Here is a 25,246-nt window from a genome sequence, read left to right as displayed (position 1 = left end):
TTAGCACGCATTGCTATTGTTGACAAACCGGTAGGGTTATTATCTCCTATCTTGTAACCTGTCTTGTTAATCTTGTAACACAAAATTCAGTGTTATCACAATAACATAACAATATGGTGTTATAGTCTCTCAAGGCGAATCTAAATATATGTACATTAGATTTGCGGATACAAAGGAAATGAAAATGGTTTGCTATCCATTAATTACATCACCTTAATACACATGTACAGGCGTCTGCCTCTGGTAAGTGTTTATAAAAATATATATATAAATAATAATAGAAGCAAACGCCTGTACTTAATAGTAGGTTCCTGATGCATTGGTTTATATCTTCATTTCTTGATAAGTTTTTCTTAGTCATTTTAATTCTCAATTACAATTCGAACAGCATTAGTTAATCCTCGTATACAAATTACTGTATAGCTTGTATTATTCGTAGGGATTTAATTTCGCCATAGCATGGTAATTAAAATCGGCGCCGAAATGAATATCCAGTGAATATTATATATTATTATGCAATAAAACAAGTACCAGGTGCTTTTTCGCGGGCCATTGACGTTGTCGCGAAAATTTGATCTATGAACTTATAAGACACCGGTAAACATTAATCGCGAAATAAACTCCGAGTAAGATCAAATTTGAGCATGCGTTGTATCATTATTCTTTGTTGGTTGTAGGACAATGTAGTCCATTAATATTACTACGAATTTAACTCTTTAAATTACTTCTCGAAAAATGTGTCGCATGGATTTATCTGTAAATCTGATGAAGTAACTAAGTTTCCTTTGCAAATATGTACGTGCCTCCTCACATTCAGTGTCCTTGAATTTGAAGGTGACCTATTTCTGGCAGCCTGCCACCATTCACGGTACATTTAAGAGTACTCCTACAACATGTCATACTATGATTTAATCAGTGCAGTATCTCTAATGCGTTGCAGTAGTAAGCAAACTTAGTGATGTGTTTGACCACTATAAACACCGACAGCACTGTTCAATAGCAATACGTCATAGCGCAAACATAGTGGGTGTATCATTGGAGGTAATAGCTGCTTTCAGTGGGTTTGAGCCCGCCTTCAGTGTTATATTCATCAAGTGAAAGTGTCTCTGATTGGTTACCTTTGTATCTTATATGACAAATCATTTGATTGGCTATAGAAACACGTTTCGTGTTATCGAAACGTCTGAAATCGTTGTCTGCCTTTTACTACGCTTTGTTATTTGAATGATCTCAAAACAAGCCTACTACGCTATCGCGCGTGCTATATAAGGCGCGGGAAACCCGGCTCCATCAAGTGACACGCTGACAGGGTTAGAACAGGCAATATATTTCGGAAAGTGAAACGACTCGGTGGAAAAACATCATGGATTCTTTAACAGTAGGAATTCTTAGCTTTATTTTGACATTCAGTGTTTTATCTGCATCCAGTGAAACAGACATTATGGATAAACGCAGGCCAGGATGGGGGAAACGAGACGATCAAACAAGCGACTCGACATTAGAAGAGTTTGGGGAACCGGACAAACGCCGCCCTGGATGGGGTAAACGAGATTCGACTGATTTCTTAGATAATTCTCTTGATAAACGCCGCCCTGGGTGGGGCAAACGTAGCGACATTTTGGACAGAATCTCAATGCTGAAAAGGAGGCCAGGTTGGGGTAAGAGAACGTTATCGGACTTTTCTGATTTAGACAAAAGAAGACCTGGCTGGGGCAAGAGGGATTCCGAAGGAATGGACATGGAGATACGGGCACCAGGCTGGGGAAAACGAAACTCTATTGATGATGGTGAATATTCTGTATACGACAAAAGGCGACCAGGATGGGGTAAAAGATCAGACAATATTGAACTAGAAACACGAAGACCCGGATGGGGAAAACGAGCGCCCGGATGGGGAAAGCGGTCCATGGATGTTTGTCTCTCTATGAAGGAAAAAGCTGAATATTTAATAAACTCTGCTATTGAGGTAAGTTTTAATTCATTTGCTTTTGTGCAGCTTACGCTTAGAAACTGGCAAACATTCATAATGATATATAAGAAAATAAAATGATATATTTGACTTATGGTAATTTAGGCAAGTAATTTTTTCCAAACCCTTTTTTTTTTCTTCTTCTTTTTTTCGCCAAACTCAGTCTCCTATGAAAGTAAATCATATTGCTGTTCTTTACCGTCACCCTTTAAGATGCACCTCACCAAACAAGCCGTACTACATATGATTGCCTATACTCTGCGAAGTAGCAATCAATCAACTCATAATTTAGACCATAAATTACTGAATATAAAGACTACACTATAACCTCTCTTATACTGTCGCAATAAAGATAGCGGAATTTTGACATTATAAGACGTTTTGAGATTCGCTGAAGTGAGGCGTATGAAAATTTGTGAATAAGAAGGTCACGGGATATGTTAACAGTAAGCGAGAGGACGAAACAAACGCGACAATATAGCGAGGTTTGCTTTATACCGAAACAAATGACATAATTACCAAGTGGAACTGTTCATGAAAAGAGAGTGTATTATTGGGTTTCACTGTACAGTGTTTTAAAACAATAAGCATTTTAACGAAATTGTTACGGTACATTAAAACGAAATATCGAATTTTGTTCTGCATACACATGTTATGGAAATAAAATTTAATTGTTTTTTTAAACGAGTGACTTTGTATATATATCTAGTTTATATATATATTTACATTCTGTGTTGCATTTGCCTATGTGTCGTTAGTAAACCAAATTGCATTCATGAGACTGTTTACTACAATTTACAGTGATTCGGTCAGAGTAGGAATACAGCCCCAGGTGTTGCAGGTCAAAACAATGGTCACCAGTTACTTTCGGCCTGGAGAGCTTTCGAATGCTAGCATTTATAATCCACAACAAAAAAAATTGATTAACTTCACAAGTTATGAGAGTAATATTTTACAATTAAAACAAAATGTAGTGATCACAAAATAACTATAAGCGCCGTTCTTGATCTAGGAATTATCAAATTGTCAAAGTCAATATCGTCACACTCACAGGGGCTTGTTCCGAATTTTAAAAAATGCAAGACACGACATTAAACATTAAATCGGGAGCATCGACATGGTTTCCGGTTGTGTATGTATATTGGATCTTAGTTTTGTGGTTATTTACTGATGTTAAAGGCCTACCTTACAAAATCGAGCCCCTATGAAGTTGAAAATCGTCTGCTAAGATGCGACAGGTTAGACTTGAATCTGTTTCGAACGAAATATCTTTGAAATCGTTTTCACCTACTGTCAAGACGACTTTCATTTAGAATTTAAGAACTGACATTCTTCTGAAAATAACGTAAATCCTGTCGTTAGAAACTTAAGTATTTCCGAAGAATCGAGTCTGTCCTTTGGAATACCCGTTCCAAGCCGCATGACTTCTAAATATTAATCGTATAGCATTGCGCCGAAAAACGGCTTGGATTTTAAACAACCAGACGATATCTACAAACGTATATGAAATAGAAAATAAAGCCAAATTTGTGCAAAACCATTGTATGTGTTTGCTATTAATAACGACATGAGGGACTATATTAATCCTTCTGGAAGTTTCGGCTGTTCCGGTATTTGAACCTGATGACGTCAGTGATAGGGGAAGCGGCAAATTTAAACGCGTCTTTAGCTAGAGTAAATAAAAAAAATTATGAATGTAAATATGAGCATTGAACTGTTACTAAATGGTAGTATACAGACAGATACATAATTCATGTCGCCCTAACGGCGACATTCTATTATCTGTCACCCAAATTGTATTCATATCGACTGTATACTACCATTTGGTAACAGTTCAATGCTTAAATAAACGACATGCGTAGTATAGAGGTGTTTTCACTGCATACCTTAAATAGTAGCTAAAATGTTCATTCAACGACAAACATTTTATCGAAGGATTACAACATATAATCGTTTGGCAGTACATCGAGGTTTTACCTTTCAAGAACCAATTTGCAGTATTGCTTCTCACTGGGCTGATGTTTTCTTGTTTATGACGAAATTTTAAACATTTGTATCCGCATAGCAAACACGGTAATTATCAATTGAATTCAGATGTCAGTAACACATTTATGTTAACCGAATCAAGGTTGATTAACATACAGAATGAATGTCAAATATCTTGCAGTTATGTAAACTTTAACATGTTTCTATATATCTCTAGAATTACGAATTGCGGCTCAGCTTCAGTTTCACTATATGCTAACCTATATACTCTGATCGCTACAGTCCCATTATTCAAAACTTTTTTTTATGAGTAATTGCTATCTGCTATAATTCCAGTGACCTTTTAACAGTGTACATTAAATCCCTGGCCGGATCGTAGGGATGTTCGTTAATTAAATTGTTTCATTGATCCTATGGTTTAAAAAACCCCATCATAAATCAGTATAATCAGTAATCGTGAAACATACACACATATCTTATGCATCTATCAATCATAAGGATTAATTATTCTTTGTTCTTACAGAATAATAGCTTCTTTCAGGGTTAACTTTATATATTTTTCGTGTTATGCAGCTAAATCGGAGTATACTTCCATCACATAAGCGGTTTATGATGAACGTAAATTCCGATTTTCGTGTTATGGCTCCATATGATACAAATATATACTGTCTATTTTAATATGGTCTACAGTACACACATCTCGTGGGAATTATTTACTGAGAGGCTATGTTCCCTTCAAAAATACCACGCCACTGTATCAGCGGATCAAACGCGACTTTACAAACAGTGACGCCATTTTGACGTGATGGGCCGATAACATATTTTTTACGCCAATAAAAATGTTTCCTACAAGCAAGATTAGAGTATATATAGCTGATAATACTGAAATAAGATCGATCTATCTTGGTATAAAAAAAAACAGTTTCGTGGGATACATTGATTGACAAATGACTAGTTTCAGCTCGGCGGCCTTAACCAAACAGCAGCAACAATATACTGAACTGCCTCTTTGTAACGTCTAAGATCCTTCTGATGGGTAGTCCTTTCTTTGATATCCTGCTCCTGATCATCCCATAATATTTTTTGAATAGTGGTTCAAAAACAAACTTCAAGTATTTATACGGAGGTTCAATCTGATTATTCTAAGCTGTCACTCAATATTGCAAGATATTGATTCCTTTAATGGTCAACAGTGCCTATTTGTATATCTGATTCCTACTTATCACCTAATTGACCGTTCCAAGTCAACCGCCTATGGTATCAGTCGCTTCCTGGGGATTGACTATTACCTTCATCATCTAAGGATGGTGGTAAATAAATTAACAGTTTCGTTGATGTCATTTGAATGTTTTGAGCTTTGTGTCATCTCAAAGCCAACAGAGTCAGATTTTTTCTTGCATGGATTCCGGTCCGAACCAAAGGCTGAGGATTACAACAGTAATTTGGTAATTGCCAACAGTTTCTGGAAGTGATTGAAAATATAAGACGTTGTTTACGCATGGTGTAGGACGGAAAAGGCAGTCATAGGAAATTACCGGGCACCGTCAAAATGACCAAAACCAGTTTTTTTTTTTTTTTTTTTGTCCTTATTCTACTTTCTTTCAAACACCAAAGAATTGCGGAACACCTGGTCTTTATCTCCTCGTTAATTTTCAAGGGTTTGGATTTTTTTTGTCCGTTTTTGCTTTTGTTTGGTCTGTTTTGAAATAGAATTGCTAATGTGTTTAAATGTCGATATTCTCAGCTGTTTTTGATAAATGTGAGCTTAAGTTTGATGCATGTACGCGCTAAGAAGATGAAAGGGGTGGTAACCGCAATTTAAATAAAATCATGGAATTGAACACAAAAAAATATCTTGTAACAAAACAAATTATAATAAGAGCAACATAAACAAGTTATATTACATTAAATATACATTCGTATAATACGATGACATCCGGCTTAGACAAGTTATACTGTAATACGCCATTGACAAGGCGTGGCATCCGACACAAATCTCCTTGTCTGGCAATACGAGCTCGCTCGAGGTATTCTCATACTGGACTAAAATATGAAGTTGATCCAAATCTGTTTTGAAGAGAAATTGTTAGATCAATTAAAAAGATTTTGTATAAAAAGTGACCTTGACCTTGTATATGGCACCATTTAAACACTATCTCGTTCGGGGTACCCTCACACTTGAACAATATATGGAAGTTGGATCAAAACCAGTCTTAAATTTACAGGGTAGAGCGAAATCAAGAAGTGAGCAATTTGAAAGAACGGACACCAGAACCCTCCTCAACTTCGGGGCGAGGAGATAATAAGAGAGTGATCCTAATCTTCAAAGGGCAGATAATATCCATTTCTCAGAATGGCCACGTTCGTAGTCGTAAGAGTAAGAACCTCATTTGGCCATAACCGTCGCACGATTCGATATGACAAGACAACAATTGGATTATTGCTATGAGCAGCGCTGTAATATTAGACGATTACAGGCCTGACATTTATTGAGCAGGGTCATTATAAAAATATCCATACATATATATATATATTGTAAATAGACTCCGACCGCAGTCACCGAGTTCTGCTAAATACAAACAATCAGAGGTCGTGATATAGCGGATGTTATTACAGGTGTCTGCTTGTATTATAGAGCACGGGTCGTGGAAGCTTGATCAATGTTTTTCTACAGTTTCGTAAATGTTTTCTGCATTGAGGATTTTTTTCTATAGCAAAGCACAAATGGATTTAAAGAAAAACATATTAAGGAGCTTTCCTTAGAGATTCATTAATGCCTGCCAATGGGAAAAATTAAGTTAGTAAAAGGTATTTTCCTTGGAAATTCATTAGTGCTTGGCTATGGAAAACTTTGAGTTAAGTGGTTTCTTTAAGATAAGGAATATTGATGGGCCAGGCATGTTACATTCTTCTTGGTGCGCTTATTACATATTTAAAGAAAAAACAGACAAATATTAAAGATCTTTTGTTACCGAACATTGACCAACTGACCAATCAAACTTCACTACATTGCAACTTGCAATTATTACATTCATAATTATGAAAGCAGAAGGATATCTAAAAATGAATATCTTTGCGTTGATGTTTTGTAAATATACTTGTTTTAGTTCAAAATATATCTTGATTTGTTGGATTTTTTTCTTATAAGCTCTTCACAATTTACCAGTTATATTTAAATTTGGAGTAACGTATTTCGCAATAAAGTAGCCTCTTCAAGTACAAGACCATCAAATTGTAACAAGCACGTTATTTTGATGCCGCAGAACTATCGTTTTAACGAAACGGGTTAGGTAAACTCCATTATCTTCAATTCCGTGAGTGCTCAAAAGACTTCCGAATGACGTGAAACTAGTTGCGGAGTACTCCGTTGTATAAGCATTGTCTATGCCTTCGTTAGATTGTTTGATCAACAATACAAAACCAAAAAGAAAAATGAAAACTTGTAATCAAAAAGAAACCGCAGACGCCTTGCCTTCAAGATTACTTGAAACGAACGAAGAAGACTATTTCAGTCTTAATTCCATTGATGTGCTTTGGATTTAAAGCATTTGTATGAAAGCAATCTTTTGTAGGGTAGTACAGACGATCATATGACTGTGTTACAGATGTGTTCTTTTCCAAAATGCATTCTTTTTAATGACGTCATCAAAATGTCTTCTTAATGTTTCGCTGTATCATACAAAATGTATGTTGACTGAAGTGACAAAGAATTTTAAGTAAAAACGTGTTGCAGACACAATCAGTTCAATTAAGGCAACGCTGATGATTATTTCATTTTATTACCTCACCATGGCAAAGATGTCTGTGAAAATTACACTGACATGTTCATTCTTCTTTAGAATTCGAATTTTCAGACAAGGTCAAACGTTCAATCTTGTGCTCACCTTATCTTAAATGGGCTATTGTTTGTGAGATGTCATTGCCCCCATAGGTGTTGTTTACAGGCAAAACAGGTAATAATTGGATAGCTCTACAGATTACATTGAGACATGATACTAGCGTCAACGATACCCTTGCAACAGCATAACAGTCAATCTGGTGTCACTATTAAATAAGAATAGCATACCGTTTGAAACACCAAAGGCCACAACAGCCGTTAAATGGTTATAAGAATAGAGGTATATTCAATATCTATTTCTTTAATGTAAGTAATCGTATCCTATGGGATGCATTGTATGTTCAACCAAGGACAATTACGTCGTGAAGAAAAGATAATTAAATTTCTTTTTTTTTAATGTATTATCTCTAACGTACGTATAATGCTCGTTTGAATTGAACTGGTCTATAATATAGAAATCATATGTAATTTTCTTCTGATAAAATTAAAAACTGAAAAAAAAATCCATTAATTGTTAACGACTAATGTATATTGTGAAAACAAAATTTACACTACATTTCAAAGTCAATGTATCAATATTGTTTTTTTTTTTTATTTCGTTTTTGTGATTTTTAACGGATTGTACATAAGACACAAAAAATGATATTTTGAAAAAATACAGCCTGAAAGTGAACGAAATACGCAATAACAAATAAGATTAATTTGATTGTTATCTATTTTCACTTTAATAAACTAAATGGTAGATAAATAATGTAAAACTTATTTTTCTTGTGTGACTATCATTGAAATTAATTCTATTTTTGTATATACAAATGTATTAAAATTTTTAAAATGCTAATCAACTGCATATAATGACCAGGATAGACATTTTAGAGAGTTTCTTACTAAAGACAGGAAACCGAAGAATCGCGAGAATACATATTTGATCGGTTCAAGTGAACCTTCACATATCAATCGGTGGAAGGTTGGAACATTTGCCAATTCGTAATCCGACCACCAATGCGAGATAAATACGTTGTGATACAGTGTAGAAGCACTAGTAACGGTTTGGACATTGTGATATGTACGAATGATATCAATCATATTAGCTATAAAAGGGCGAAATGCTTTATTATTTAGGGATGAAAGTATTGATTGAGTCTATATTAAATGGACATTGATTGTCAACACACAATCATTCGGATGGTGTATACGATCATAAGATATAGCCTGATGTCACATTATCTAATGAATGACGCTCTCCGTGTTATAATGTATTACGCAACACCATGTCACAATAACTTTAATTATTATACAGGTATTTATCGTGTCGTGAATACAACGTGGCCTAGCCTTGTCAGTAATGACGCAAAATCCATTGTTGTTTTTCATAACAACATGTCCATGACATTGCCCTAGCTGTACATGAGGAGCATGATTCATTCTTCCATAAACATAATACGACTAGTTCATCTGTGCAAGTTAAACATTATAAATCAGATGTATATAATAACCGTTAGATTAAAAAGTAATTCTAGTGGTTTTAAAGTACTACTTTAATTATTTACGATTCAGAACTATTATTTTCATTCATTGAATTTGAAGTTACAGATTTTTTTTTCAAATGTAGATATAGCGACTATGCTGAAAGTATCATCGAACGTCTCTATATATAGAATACACGAATATACTGTCAAACCTGTCATGTATGATCTTTCAAGGGGGGCAATAAACAATGTCATATTTCGCAGGTGGTCGCTTAATCCAGGTTTAGATAACTAGAACAATAAATAGCCGTGTGAGGGGAAAACAGGATCACATATGAGAGGAAGTCATATAATACAGGTGGTCACTAAGTCAGGTTTTACTTATCTACTTAAGTAGGTATTATTGCACCTTAATGAAAATGTCAATATTCTTCTGAAATGTATTTAGTATTCCAAATAAACTATTAGCTCTATCATACAGGACTAAATTGTCTAAAAGGAGGAAACGCCAATTAGAACGTGGCAATAGATACGTTATAGAACATTGGAGCTTCAGGTCAGGCACATAGTCCAGAAATCTGATAACGTGAAGAAATACGTAATTCGTTTTGAACGATCACATGTTAAAATGCTCTATCCAAACATTTGTCCCAAAATCTAATGGGACTAACCGGACATGATAGCGATATTTCAATTGGGCCTGTCATAAGGGAGAGTTGAAATACTTAATTCTCTGGCATTTAAGCCTATAGTTAACATTCTTTAAGAAGTACATGTTTCTCTGTCTCGATCCGATCGAATAGGGTCCTTAGGGAAATTAATCAACCTTTATCATGAAGGAGTCTGGTGCCAGAGATATTGGTCCTACTGAGCGGTTTTGTAACAGAAGTCGTACAATTTGCTTCACACTTGATCCATACAATTATCAGAAAGGCGAGTTAAACAATGCTTGTATAATATGTATAAATATATAAGAGTCAATTAAATATATCAGTATTTCAAGCGAGAAATTTATACAACACTTAGTTATACAATGTGAATTAATGCAGGCTTTATGCATTTACTTATCGACCCTTCTTTCAACATTTTAGAAATTATATATAGAGGATATCTAACAGTGTCTTCAGTATTATCAAATATATTTCACGAGTGGCGCTAATATTTTGATAGATTAAAAGAAGTATTTGGTATTACTGAAGATACTGTTTGATATACTGTTTATTACATTACCATAGCAAAATCTACCAGGACAGCTTTCAAGTGCTCCCATTGTCGTTTGTAGGCAGTGTTTTGATTGGTCAAACTAGTGAAAAATATCTGTAAAAGAGATATTTTTCACTACTGAAAAATATCACTTTTATAAAATAAATTATTTTCGATATTTTTCTGGTAAAATTGTTATAAATATAGTTAGACGTTTGTTGATAAGTGTATAAACGAAAGGTTAAAACCCAAGTTAAATCATCCTAAATAACCATATTTTAATTATAAATTTGGTAACACGTACTACAGGACAGTCCAACTTGAAGTATTTAGCGTATATAAGATATTTCTGGCTTAATATTAATCTCCCATGAACGAATTATAAATCTCTTCAATGCAAAGCACATATCACCCCTTGCGGCCAATATTAAATATCTTTCCCAATATTTTTCGCGTTAGATGGACATTTAGAAATTTCCATCCAAGGTTTGGGTTTTAAGTTTCCTTAAGCCTAGATTTATTGTTCAAATGAGGTAGTTACTTGTATAATTTCTCACAGATGCAGATACTTTATGGTCTGCTATTTGACGTCATATTAATTGCTGACGATTGTTTTCATGACGTCACTCTAGATATCAACAAAACCATACCGTATTGCAGATACATTATTTTTCCGTAATGCGGATGCTGCCTTGCAGGTATTTACGCATTAGAGACTGCTTTCCTCGGAAAATTACGGTCCAATGATACTCACGGGATCGATGACAAATTGAAGAACGCGCTCTCAATTTGTCTGCAATCCTATGAGAATCATATGAAAACAGCTTTCCGACCAAGGCAGTTTAACACTTATCTTTCCGTTTTAAATTCAAGTTTTGTTTTCTTCTGATATCCAGCTTGTAACAGTGTTATTGTATTCCAAAGTCAAATCTCCCTCAGCCATTTGGATCTGTTCTTGTGACGTCTCAACTACTGTCGACTGTTCCCGACAAAAAACATAGTTCATTGAAATAAACACAAAATCACTTACTTAATTACTGTATTTTATTCAATTTATTCCACCATAAGGATATTTACATTTTTTATACATAAAACTACATACATTTTTGTAAGTACATTTTTGTAAGTTACATTTATCCATCGGGTTTTTGAAATCCGGTAGCGCGAATTTTCATGACGTCAAAAATATACTTGATATACTGACAAAATGATGCCATTTAGTAACGATGTCACGCACATTATTCTTCATATCACTTTACCAATGGAAGTTTGTGAGAAATACGATCTAATAACTTTTTATTTTGTTTGGTAATGTCATATAGTGACAATGCTGATTTAAAATTGAAAAGGTAAAGTTATAACTGTACTTGATCTTCCTATTTAATGATTCGTAAGATAAGACTCAATTTTGTTAGAGGTGACTGGTACTATATATGCTTTGTAGTTCCAGTATCCTCACTCCGGCGGTTTCCATTCTGAGAACATAATACTGTCCGGGTTGACCTATATATGGTGTATGTATTTCGTAGATAGAGCAGAGGTCGCTTACCCCCCTTTGAATAGCTGGATGTCCTGGTGTTCATGCTCGTCCTCGTTTGATCAATTTTGGTAAATAATTGCAGTTTAACAACGTGTACTATTGAAGATATATCAAAATCAGATTATAATTGAAAAGTCCTAATTTTCTGTGCCTTATACATCATGCTGGTTGTCCAACTACATAAGATGCTATCAAATGGTAACATTAGATAATATTGCGATCTTGACGAATGGGGATAGACCGCTGGCTAACATTAGTTTTTTTTGACAAAATAAATCACATCATACTCCATCAGGCACTACAGGGGTATATAAATGTCCTTCGTTTTGAACAAAATAACCTGCTTGCTTGGTTTGAATATTTAATAAATAAGATATGATATCGATATAAAACTACGTTATTCCTGTTAGCATTTTCATAGCTATTTTCTTTGTAGTGATTTTGTAACAAACATCGATGGATCATAATGTCATGCGAACAGAAAGGATTTAATTGGTTTTTGGAAGGAAAGTACTGCTCAATTACCTTATTAATACCACGAAGGAATGAGTTTTAATTATTTCCATACAAAAAAAGCGTTTGTTAACACTTTAAGTAGATCGATGATGAGCATCAATAAGTAAACAAGGACAGTCCTTTTTAGAGCGGTCAAATTATGTTATTTTCTGCTCGATACGTTACCAAACATGTCCAGAAATCTAACATAAAACAATGTGATGCGGTGATGTTATCAACATTTGTTTCATCAAGGAAAATAAACTTTTGTAAGCCTTCTATAAAGGTTGCAGTTGGCTTTATCTAATCTATGATATTCCCTGTACAGGCCTGTTATTACACATGTATTACGATAATGATATGGTTCGTGCACTCTGGATACGTTGGTTCTTTTTTGAATCGATAATACGGTCTGAGCTGTCTTTGGAGACTGTCACAATTCGATGAATAATCTTGTGATGCATGCCATGTGTGATCCAGACTATAGATAAATTCCCAAATCCGTTGCCTTAGTTGTCTTTGTTTTCGTTTCTTATTGACTTAATGACTTTGGACGCTGCGGTGCTGAAACCATGCATTATTTTATATTTGTGTGGTTACGCTACAATATAATACGCCCTATATTAACGCTTTGGTTTAGTTTGTCCTTTAATGATGACGCGGTAATGGAATTTCCCCTGTGTTAACGTTTTTGTTTAATTTGTCCTTGCGTGATGCCGCTGTGGTAATTTTTCCCTTTAACTGTGACGCGGTAGTTTACATTTTCTTTGTTTGACGCTTTGGTACGATTTGTTCTTTAATGATGCCGACGTGGTAAAGTTTTGCTGTTGCTGACGCTCTGATATGTTATGTTCTTTAGTGATGACGTGATATGATAATTTCCCCTTTTGGATGCTTTGGTATATCTTGTCCTTTAATGATGCCATTATGGTACAATTTACCCTATGTTGACACTTTGTAATATGTTGATGACACTTTGTAATATGTTGATGACACTTTGTAATATGTTGATTTTAAATGAGGACGCGGTAGTGTAGTTTTACCTGTTTGACACTTTGGTATATTTTGTCCTTTATTGGTGACGCGGTGGTATAGTTTTTCCTGTTTGAAGTTTCGGTATTTTGTCCTTTATTGGTGACGCGGTAATATAGTTTTCCCTGTTTGAAGTTTCGGAATATTTTGTCCTTTATTGGTGACGCGGTAATATCGTTTTTCCTGTTTGAAGTTTCGGTATATTTTGTCCTTTATTGGTAACGCGGTAAAATATTTTTTCCCCTTTGAAGTTTCGGTATATTTTGTCCTTTATTGGTAACGCGGTAATATAGTTTTTCCTGTTTGAAGTTTCGGTATATTTTTTCCTTTATTGGTAACGCGGTAATATCGTTTTTCCTGTTTGAAGTTTCGGTATATTTTGTCCTTTATTGGTAACGCGGTAAAATAGTTTTCCCTTTGAAGTTTCGGTATATTTTGTCCTTTATTGGTAACGCGGTAATATAGTTTTTCCTGTTTGAAGTTTCGGTATATTTTTTCCTTTATTGGTAACGCGGTAATATAGTTTTCCCTGTTTGAAGTTTCGGTATTTTGTCCTTTATTGGTGACGCGGTAATATAGTTTTTCCTGTTTGAAGTTTCGGTATATTTTGTCCTTTATTGGTGACGCGGTAATATATCGTTTTTCCTGTTTGAAGTTTCGGTATATTTTGTCCTTTATTGGTGAAGCGGTAATATAGTTTTCCCCTTTGAAGTTTCGGTATATTTTGTCCTTTATTGGTGAAGCGGTAATATAGTTTTCCCCTTTGAAGTTTCGGTATTTTGTCCTTTATTGGTAACGCGGTAATATAGTTTTCCCTGTTTGAAGTTTCGGAATATTTTGTCCTTTATTGGTGACGCGGTAATATAGTTTTCCCCTTTGAAGTTTCGGTATATTTTGTCCTTTATTGGTAACGCGGTAAAATAGTTTTCCCTTTGAAGTTTCGGTATATTTTGTCCTTTATTGGTAACGCGGTAATATAGTTTTTCCTGTTTGAAGTTTCGGTATATTTTTTCCTTTATTGGTGACGCGGTAATATAGTTTTTCCTGTTTGAAGTTTCGGTATTTTGTCCTTTATTGATGACGCGGTAGTATAGTGCGTACGTTTGACGCTATGACATAGTTTGTACTGTGTGGACTGTATGAAGTCACTGTAGTAAATTTTGCTCTTGCGTATAGATGCTGTTACCTTGTATATTTGTATTTTTATGGATGTTTTTGCTACATGTATGTTACATGTAATTTTTTTTATATTTGCTGACACCGTTATATATTTGATCTTTTTAAGTTGACGCTATGCTACCAATATTTTTCATGCTGTTGTATATTTCGTACTTGGTCTTTGTTCTTGCATATTTGGTATGTTGACGCTTTCATTTATTCTTACTAGGTACTAAGTTTGCAGATGTTTTGATGTATATTCATTTTGGTTTATACATAAACTGATTTTTGGTGCCCTTTGTGAGTTTATAGTTTGGTAATTTTGTCGAGTGAGTTCCACATGCCATATTTTCTGCAACCACATGGTGAGATTTTGACAGATAATTTATTGTATATCAAAAGCATTATTCCCGGAGGAAATCTGTCAACATAATGCTTTGGTCACGTAAGCGTTATGAGGTATCAACATTCTTAATATCGCTACAAAACTATTATTACGTTTTTATGTGTACTTTTCTCGCGCAAACTTGAAATTGCAATCTCTGGTAATTGTATTTTCAGTTTCTTCGTTCTTTGCCTTTAATCCAGTTGTCGCCAGTTGATCATTAGCTCTGTTTTTGTTACGTCGGGCTACTGATGAATAATAGAATATCTCAAAAGGTTCCCTTTTAGATGTCTGTCTTTGTCTCATGTCTTAATCTCAGCAACTTGTTGGGATAGAAAGCGAGTAGTGTAATTAAAATAAAAACTATCTTCGTAACTGCTACAAATTACAAACGACGCATAAATGCATTGACGTCTTTCAAACAGTACGTTTAATTTAATACATTTGAATATGATACTTCGGATCTGTTCATGTGCCATAGTTATTCCATTTTTCATCATCAAATGTAAAAAAGAAATAAACGCGTCATTTGACAGAGTTTTAATCAAACTTTGAATAAACATCTGCTCTGAAGAAATTCGGGATGATAAATTGATATTTTGCTCACAAATGAAATAATTAAAATGTAATCAATAAGCACAAAACCTGTGTGTAGCATCACCTATGACACGTTCACGTGAAGATCTGAGTTTATTGTTCCAACCTTGTCACTTTAATTCTACGAAATACGCCCATCACTTAGCCTCTAGTTATCAGTCAGTGCCGAGATTTGATTATAGCTTTAGACAAATCTAATTGTAGTTACTTCCTGGCACAGTAAATTGTGTTTGACTTCGTCAAGCAGACGGCCCACTAACACTCAAAAAAGGCTTTATCCTCGGATCTACAAAGTGAGACACATTTCGATTTCGAAACCATGACACCGAAACAAAAGATGTAAATTGGGTTAGTGAATATGCTTTTGGTCATATTATTTTCGTATAGTGATATTATAATTTCTATACTTTAACAGGGATCTCGTATATCATTGAATTTAGGATATGCTCAATGTTCATATAGATGTTATTCAGTCCTTTATCTCTGTCAAATGCTAACAGAAAAATAACTGCAAAATGATGTTTCAATAAATGAAGGATGATAGGCACCATATCAGTCGCCATGATCTGTATTTCTATTGTAATTGTAATTTACCAAAAACTCAGTTAAAGTTACTATATAGCCTTGCTATAACACTGTTTTATAAGAAAATATTCTATAATCTGCTCTTAATTTTAATCACTTAATTTCGAGTACAACCTAAAATTGTCTGAAAACTCCGTCTTTATCCAGCGGGTTCTGGCGCTTTTTGACGAACACCGCATGTTTAAATTTCACGAACCAATGATTGGCTGAGTTTTAGTAATGCTCGGTTTAGGTTGAACAATTGCTTAAGGGTCCAATAATTCATCTCAATATGTCTGGTTGACGACCTTTTGCTCTTCCTCCTACTTCGATAATGGATAATTCCTTCTGGTATTTTAATGGTTTGAAAGTGTATGTTCTTGAAGATGTTCATTTTATATATCGTTGTCAAATCGTTTAGGGCTTACGTGAATGTTATGTTGATCTGTCGCCTTTTCTCTTAGAATTCTTCAATGATTGAACTATTTTGAAGTATAGTTTGATTTATCGTTGTTCGTGACCTATTCTTATTGTTACAGGTGAGCCAATCTGTTATCTATATATATCTTTCTCAGCAGCTTGAACTCATTTATGCAAGATTGCTTTATATACTTATTGGAAATCCCACTAGCAACCTGTCTTCTTTCCTTGAACCTATTTCGCGGTTTACAATTTCGACATTTTAAGCGACCATGCTGATAGAAAAACTTGGAAAATCGGTGAATCTTATATTGTCATCTAACTTCCAGATTTTGAAATGTCACGAGTAATACTATATGCCCGTCTTTCTTCGCAAACAACTCGATGACTATTTCGCAGAATATCACTTCTGTTCTGTACATTTTAAGTGTTATTAGCATTGACCTTTGAAGAATACATACATATTCTATATCTTGCCAGAAATGTCAATGCCTCTGCTATCGGTACCAAGGTGATCACCATGTATAATTGCTCAGAAATGGAAAGAATGTTCTCCAAGTTGGTAATATTTGTTGAAATCCATTAGCGTACTGCAGAAATAATCGTGTTGTTTAATTTAATCGTTTCTGCTCAGAAACTACGTAAGTATTAAATATGTGAATATTCGGGAGTGGGCTATGCATGTTGGCATGATTTAATGCTTGGGATTGATACCGACGTTGTAGTGCTCCCTTACTGAAGTACATATATTGCCGAAGACATCCAGTAGAACACAATAATGACAACAGGCAAATAGCTTTTTACAACCCTAAAACTGTTGAACGTTACGTAGGGGGTTTGAACTATTGTTTTGAAAGACTCTAATATGTCTCGGGGACACACACACTATTTCCGTCCTAAGAGGCACGAACGTTCAACCCAAGGGTCATAAGTGATGCAGTGTGAAGGAAGACATCAGGCAGAAGAAATTTCAACACACCGTGATTGCTATAATCAAAAGAAGCAACTGATATATAAGTACACTATCCTCCAAACAATGTAGGCTGCCAAAACAAGTTCATTACACCAACTGTTTGTTGTTCCTAATGCAGATCTTCTGACATGTATCTTAATCTTTAATTTTGTGTTCTGTGTTGTATTATTATTGCACCAACCAGTCATTTTATAATATGATATATTGGCTTGTCAGAATTCAATGTTCATGATTGAATATATTCTTGAGTTTATAAGAAGAGGTCGGCGTCGTATTACTTGTGCAATTACGACTAAGAGACATCGCACCCTAGATGTACTTTTATTTCCCATACCAATTTATATAGCGGTTGTCTTCACAATTATACAAGATTCTGTAAATATTTTACCATAAACTCATCTGATAATATTAATGCTATTTTGATTAAACCATCAATGCCGATTTACATTTTCTGATATCTAATTAAAGCTTTTTCATTTATATACTCTTTAACCTTTAAATGTGTTCACGTTAAATTGATGACCTTGTCGTTATGAATGACTTCTGGTTAAAGAGATGACATCTAATATCTCAACAACAATATTCACGACCCAATTAAGTCTGAAGGTACAACTCATTTCTTAAAAAGACTTGATTCATTGATAAATAACAATGAATAGTTCCATTATACATCACCAAACTGACAACAACATCGATAAATGTAGCGAAGAAAAATGCATTCTAATAAGTATTCGTCTAAGTATTTTATATTGACAGAATGCTGATATCAACAGAAATACAAAACATAATGTACTTGACAGGGATGGTTCATTAGCTTAACTGAAAAGAAAATCAAATAAATTGTCCAACGTCTTATACCGTAATTGACAGAACTGTCATTACTGTATATACATTTGTTATTTATGTTATCAAACATTTTCTATCAAATCCTATTATAGCTAATGATTATATAATAGATCAATCGGCTATATACCTTCATAACATAATCAGGTTTCTTTACAGTGTATTCCCCCATGCATATGTCACTAGTGCAATATACAATGTACCATGGAGTGTTTTTCATTCGTTGTGTCCATGATAACACAACATTTACATACTATAATTTAAATTAAATGAAAATTCATTTAAGATTATTAATTCATGACATTTACACCCAGTATCTTTTTCACAAAGCACGACAATTGTCATCGTATTCTCCATGACAATCCGTCAAAGTGCCAGAGACATAACGGCGTTATATATAGATATATGACAACACATTCCTATTACATGTAATTTAATGTACACTCCGTACCAATAATAAAATATTGATACTTGACCTGAATCGACATGTTTTGTAATCCGTGCAGGAGCGGAAAAAATAAGCCTTTTGTGTAAAAAAATAAATAAAGGAAAGGTCTATCTCATTGTATATTTGTTTTGGTCGACTGAAATGCTTCACTTCAATAACAGGATGTTTATCTTTTATTTACTATTTATTTAGGAAACACTAATATTTCTATTTATACTTTTTATCTTTTTGCTCTTTCGTTCCGTTTTCTTCTTTTCTTGATCATTAGTTTTAGTTACTGGCACACTTTCTTTTATCAATATAGGAATACATTTTTGATCAGTACCTGTGCTTAAGCTTGGTAAACCCCTTGCAATAATATGCTAAGCAAAGCACGTCAACGTTGATGGTGCAGCGATCAATACTGGGCTGCTCGTATTTCATCAATCTATCATGAAAAAGTTTTAGTGACAAAGATCATGTTTTACTCGAACCATTGAAGCATTAATACAGATAACGCAACAAATCATCCCTGTCTTTCATATATTTGTTGCATACGCAGATGGAACACCAGCGGCTATCTCTGTCAGCTCAATGACAAAACTCTAGTAATAAAAGTATATGCTTTTGACTGAACTTTATATTTTACCCCATATTCGGAAATATGACATGCTTTTAAGCTTTATATCAAAGATGTTGCCTCTGTATAATGATGATTAGTTTGTGTCTATTTCCATAATGAAATCCTATTTCACGGTATTAAAATGCGTATCAGTAATGTCAATATCCTTTCTAATGAAAATGCAATTGATGATTTATATGCGTGGAGAAAATAATTCAAGGACACATCAATGTTATGACAGAATGAAGATTTGTTGGCTTGAAAAGGTAAAATTATATTTTACAATTTGTATATATATCTATATATATATAGTACAGGTTCGTGACTACCATCTACAAAATACCCATTAGTTTATTGTCTTAATGCTCAGGTTTCGTGTCTGGATGTCACTTTGTGGTCTGTTAAAAAAAACGTTGAATATTGCTCCCGAGCGTAAATTTGGTAAAGAGATGCTCGCTAATTATCGATGTAACTAAAATTGAGAAAAGATAACATACAAACAAACAATCATCAGGGAATTCGGGAGCAGAAACGTGTTCAAAATTAATTACATATTTTTTTTTTTTTTTGTTTTGTTAAACAGACCGGCCTGGATACGTCTCGCGATAAAAAAATGTTAATTAGAATTTGATTACACTACACATAGAGACGCAGCGCAATTTTAAGAGATTTTTTAACAAGGACACAGGGAATTGTCAAGACGTATTAACCCATCATGTCCGTAATTTTAAAAGAATACAGCAGTGTTGGTGGAATAATTTATATATCTAAAGGAAGGCATTACGGAATGAAATAGAAATGATACCATTCCGTTTGAATGAATCCCCTCCGGAGCCCCTGGTCTGGTACACCTTGTTCTTTTTCCATGAGTCCTCATGCAAATCTATATTTCTGTTTCAGATGTTTTTGAGATTTTGAGTATCATGTCGGCATTTTTATATTTTTTTTTATATTTATTTTTTTTTGGTTTTGATATGGAGATAAAATTGATCGTTCAGTATGATTTAGTATATTTTTATCGAAAGATAAATACATAATCCCATTTAATTCAGTGTATCTTTACTTTAAAGATGTTGATGTTATACCATTTAACTGATTGTATCTTATATTAAGAAGAAAATTGTATCATTTACTTTGATTTTGTGTATCTATGATCTTAGGTTATGATTTCGTTCCATTTGACATTAAGGCATTGGTATCGTTCTCTGTAACCAATCTTTTGACCTGACTATAATCATATCGTTATATTTCATGTGTATTTTTATCCGGAGGCAGTGATATAGTTAACATATCAACGTTTGTTCTTCAAAATCCATCCTACGATAAACAACATCCCTGAAGGCCAATCGATTTTGTTATTATCACATTTGCTGGACAGATGTTAAATGAGTGCTGTCCACTCGTTATTTCTTAGGACTGTCAGCATGTCGGATCAAACGACGTATCAGCGGGTCCGTCTTCCTCATAAATACAACCTGCATCTATATCATTACTGTGCTTGTATTCAATGTGGAAACGTGCGTATTAAGCGTCTCCGAGCTGTCACGTTGTCAACTAAAAGTGGTCATGGAGGCTTTGATTACCCTAGCTCCTGTACGTCACGGAGATATAGTCACCTCTCGTGTCACAAAAGGTCAGTGTAACGGGAGACATCAGCAACAAACCTGCAACAGAGGATACCGACATCAAAACGAGACATAATTCTAATACAAAATCAACAATCGGCAAAATGTATCAATGAAACCCTCTAAAATAAGACCAGGTGTTCCGAAAAACAAAGCGTCAGAATTGTTCACAGCTAATCTTTCTAGCACCATTAATTATTATTGTGTAAGGGACAGGACAATCGTACACATCTGGTTTACCGTATCTAAATTAGAAATATGTTCCTTTAGTTTTTGGCGTTGTATTCATTCAAGATGGTTTATTAAATGCAATCAAGATTGTGTTACATACACTTAGCAAACGCCACCGAATTATCACAATACAAATACAAAGTGTAATAATAATAGCATGAAACCTGTAATGAAAATGTAACTGTTGGGGAAAAGTTGCCCAGACGTAGGGTCGTAATGTGACGCTAACATTTTTTAAAGTCTACATGATTTTGTCTAGCTTCGACCTTTCGCTCACAATGTCTTTTTATATGAGTCAACCAGGGATTGGCGTCTCATAGAAATGTTAATGTCTTTTTTCTTGAGAACATCAAGGTTAAGATATAGTTGTCCGTTTCGCAAACGTTCGTTCTCGGTCTTTATAATCTCGTTTATGGCGAGGCTACGTTCATATAGGGATTGTACATAATTTTTGTATGACGGTATGAAAGCGAATAGGAAACAGTTATATTGCCTTAAGTTAAAATATATATTACATAGCTCTAAAATAAGAAGCAATATCTTAATTTCAAACAAAGCTCCCTAAAGAAAGAAAAATAGTTTTCAGATTTTTAAATTTTCGTTTTGGAATGTATATGATTTTATTGTTACATTTAATACCTAAAACGTGGAGCAAAAACTGTCCTTTGCTACCTCACTGAAGTATACTGCCAAAGATACGCTGCTGGACACCGGGTTAAGTGATAATTTCAAATGAGGGTTAAGGTGATATAAAGGAATATCCGCATCAAGATGAACACCTGATGTTCGATATATTCGCTTATCAATACATACATATCAACACAACGACGTTTTATACTTTGTTATTTATTGGCTATATAACATGAATCTGAGTCCGGATTTTATTAAACATTCCCTTTCCTCAAACATAAACAATAGGATATTTCCATCTTCATCCGAACACAGATGTCCTTTATTTCGGATCCCTTGCAGGTTTTTATATTATGTCGTATGTCTAGGGGACATTGAAAAGGTAAACATAGATTCGCTGTCGTCATTGCAACATTTGGGAATTTTATCTCATCCTTTCGTTCTTGTATGATCTTTGCTTTGCTTTATCCCAACGTGTCTACTTGACTACTTGACATATGTCCTTAAATGACCCTGACTGTTTCGAGAAACTGGCCCGTGCAATTTAACAAACTGGATAGTTGGGTGGACAGGTGGTCGGGCAAAGTAATAACGCACTTCCCTTGTTACGAAGGAGGTCGGGGCTCGATTCCCCGACGGGACGCGAATATGTATGGGGTCACAGGCCTGACCACGTGGGTTTTCTCCGGGTACGCCGGTTTCCTCCAACAGTTATACCCCTTGCGGTCTTCAATCTGGGCCAGCATGATATAAATAAAGGTTACAACAATCAAATCTCGTATAATGTGGCCACAGCAGGACGACTAGACTGACAAGATGTTAACAAAAAAAGGGAGGAAATGTCCATTATTGCAAAAATAAAGGTAACTTTATTTAGTTCAATGGGTTGCTGTCAAATTATAAAGTACAGAAACTAGCACTTTTTTATTGATACTGATGAATGTATACATTCACCAATGAAATCAAGTTAATATACGCTACGCTGAAAGAGGGCCATACTTTTTTAAAGCTAACACTATTAACGAGGTTTGTGTTTATATACATGTATATAACACTGTTTTGGCTCCACATGGACACGTGTTAAGTATTTTTCTGACGCTCATCTGGTACCAGGTCGACGTATATTATCAAGGAGGAAAGCGCACAACCACGCAATTCATGATGATAACGTCAAATTTTCCATTTGGGAATTCGACACTATTTTAGCATTGTAATACATGAATCCACAAGGGAGCTGTAATGTTTTATATACGGAGAAAAGTCTGTGTATACTTTCCTCAGAGACGGTTAACGTTAAGACAGATTCTAGCAGCATGGCGGGTTTTTTTTTATTTCTTTGTCAATTAGCTCTCGCGACTACTTTTTTACGTTTGGTACTGATCTACTACTGTGTTATTCCCGTATGTAGTTCTGCCACGTTCAGCCAATTTAATCTTAACTACAATATCAAAGTCGTAGTACATATTAAAAGTATCTCGTGTGCGTCTTAGTCAATCTACTTTGTTTCGTAAGACTTAAAGTCCCAATGGAGATATGCTAATCCTTTTCCTTTACACAAGTTTGAACTGTATCGCTATGTCACGAAATGTAACGATAAATCTTAACAAAAAGGAGCAATCTCCATAGCCCCTCAATATCAAGTTATCAAGTCACATAACGCAAAAATGAAAATTTCTATAGTCTTGTCAGTATCTCTTGTATAAATGTGGAATCACTATATTTCAGCTAATTTCATAACAAATAATATGGTAACAATATTTGTTTTGAAGGATATATATCGACATGAACAAGCAGCTTTGCTATGTTAAGCAGAGAGGGGTACAGTTTGTGTATTGTGGACTCAAAAAAAATGCATTTCAGAAAAAAAATTCTCATACAAAATCGATAATGCTAGTGTGATGTCCGTAATACAAAAGAAACAGACTAACTGTAAATCAAATACAGTGGGTACCCAATAGCACAACGTAATTCATGACAATAACACTAATCTATACACACTGCAGTTGGAGATTTTCTGTCAAAATAACAAAGGTCTTAAAACTTCATTACTGTTCACAGCTGGGTTTAATGTAATCTTACTTAATGTATATAAATACAATGGAGTCGTCTCTGAGAAGTGGACATCGGCATTTATTTCACCATATCCTGGACCGGAATATTCCCTACATAATGTGTGAAGTTGTTGCGTCGGTGTGGCGCGGCTGTGCCAAGAAGTCTGATGTAGGACTCCTCCTCTTACATTAATGCTTACGCTACAGCAGTGTAGGGTTATTAGTATGGTGGCATATTTGTATAAAACAGGCAATATGGAATGATAAGGAGGACGAAATGCTTACACAAACTGATTTTTCCATCGTTCACTTAATGCGACGCGCTTGCCTGAAATGATCTCTCGTATTACCAACAGAACACATACAAGTTGAGGTATTGCATTCATTGGCGTCGATGCTCTTGGTGAATCTATTCTATATAGAGCGGGTTGCTGCAAGTTATGTTAGTGATATTCTCGCGGATTGACACATAAGTTGCCTCAGGTCTAAATGTACATGCATTTTGTTTATTTGTTTGGAGTCAAGTCTTTGATATAACAGTTGATGGGTGTATTCATATCTCATGAATTGGGATGAAAAAAAAATGATACCATATTGATTTAGCAAGCAATTCAACCGCAAATACAAATATAGTTTGCTTATAGTATTTACATCATTATTTTCATTTTTATTCATTCTCTCTCCAAGATGACAACAACTTGTTTGCTCATTACAAAATGTTCGAGTACGTTTTTCCCATCGGTATATTTCCGAGAGAGCATGGCGACTAGACACAAAGAACAAACATATTCTATAATCATAAGCGAATCGAACGAGTCTGTCTCCTTAATCCAAGTAGTCAGGCACCGTCTTCTTCGATTCTTGTTAGACAGATATGGGATGATAACGCACGATGAATGATCAGGACGAATCAAAGGGGTTGATTTTGTCATCGTAAATATGCTACATACTGCTTTCTGTTCGCTTTTGTGAGTTATATTTTCGGAAACCCTAATATAAAACTGTCTCCATTTTAGGAAATATGTTTTTCTTAGTAGCAAATGATTACAAGGATAACACCTTCTTTTGTTCTTTCATACCAATTAAGATTCAATAACTACAAAAAGCTCTTCCAATAACATACTTCTATTTCTCGAAGTATTGGAACGATTCTTATGTTAGTATCGTAAAGCTCAGTACCCGGTGGTAGGG

General features: G+C 34.6%; 1 protein-coding gene across 1 annotated transcript in view; it reads left to right on the top strand.

Moving 5' to 3' along the window:
• The first annotated feature begins 969 nt into the window (after positions 1–969).
• The window catches only part of LOC117339639 (APGW-amide-related neuropeptide-like), a 36,048-nt gene continuing 11,771 nt past the window's right edge, over positions 970–25,246 (top strand). Inside the window, exon 1 of the mRNA XM_033901338.1 lies at positions 970–1,966. Within this exon, the coding sequence (XP_033757229.1) occupies positions 1,364–1,966 (603 nt within the window). The 5' untranslated portion in view covers positions 970–1,363. The remainder of the gene's footprint in view (positions 1,967–25,246) is intronic.

The sequence above is a fragment of the Pecten maximus genome, chromosome 12 (assembly GCF_902652985.1).
Source record: "Pecten maximus chromosome 12, xPecMax1.1, whole genome shotgun sequence".
Classification (NCBI taxonomy): Eukaryota; Metazoa; Mollusca; class Bivalvia; order Pectinida; family Pectinidae; genus Pecten; species Pecten maximus.
This window is presented reverse-complemented; position numbering and strand designations above follow the sequence as displayed.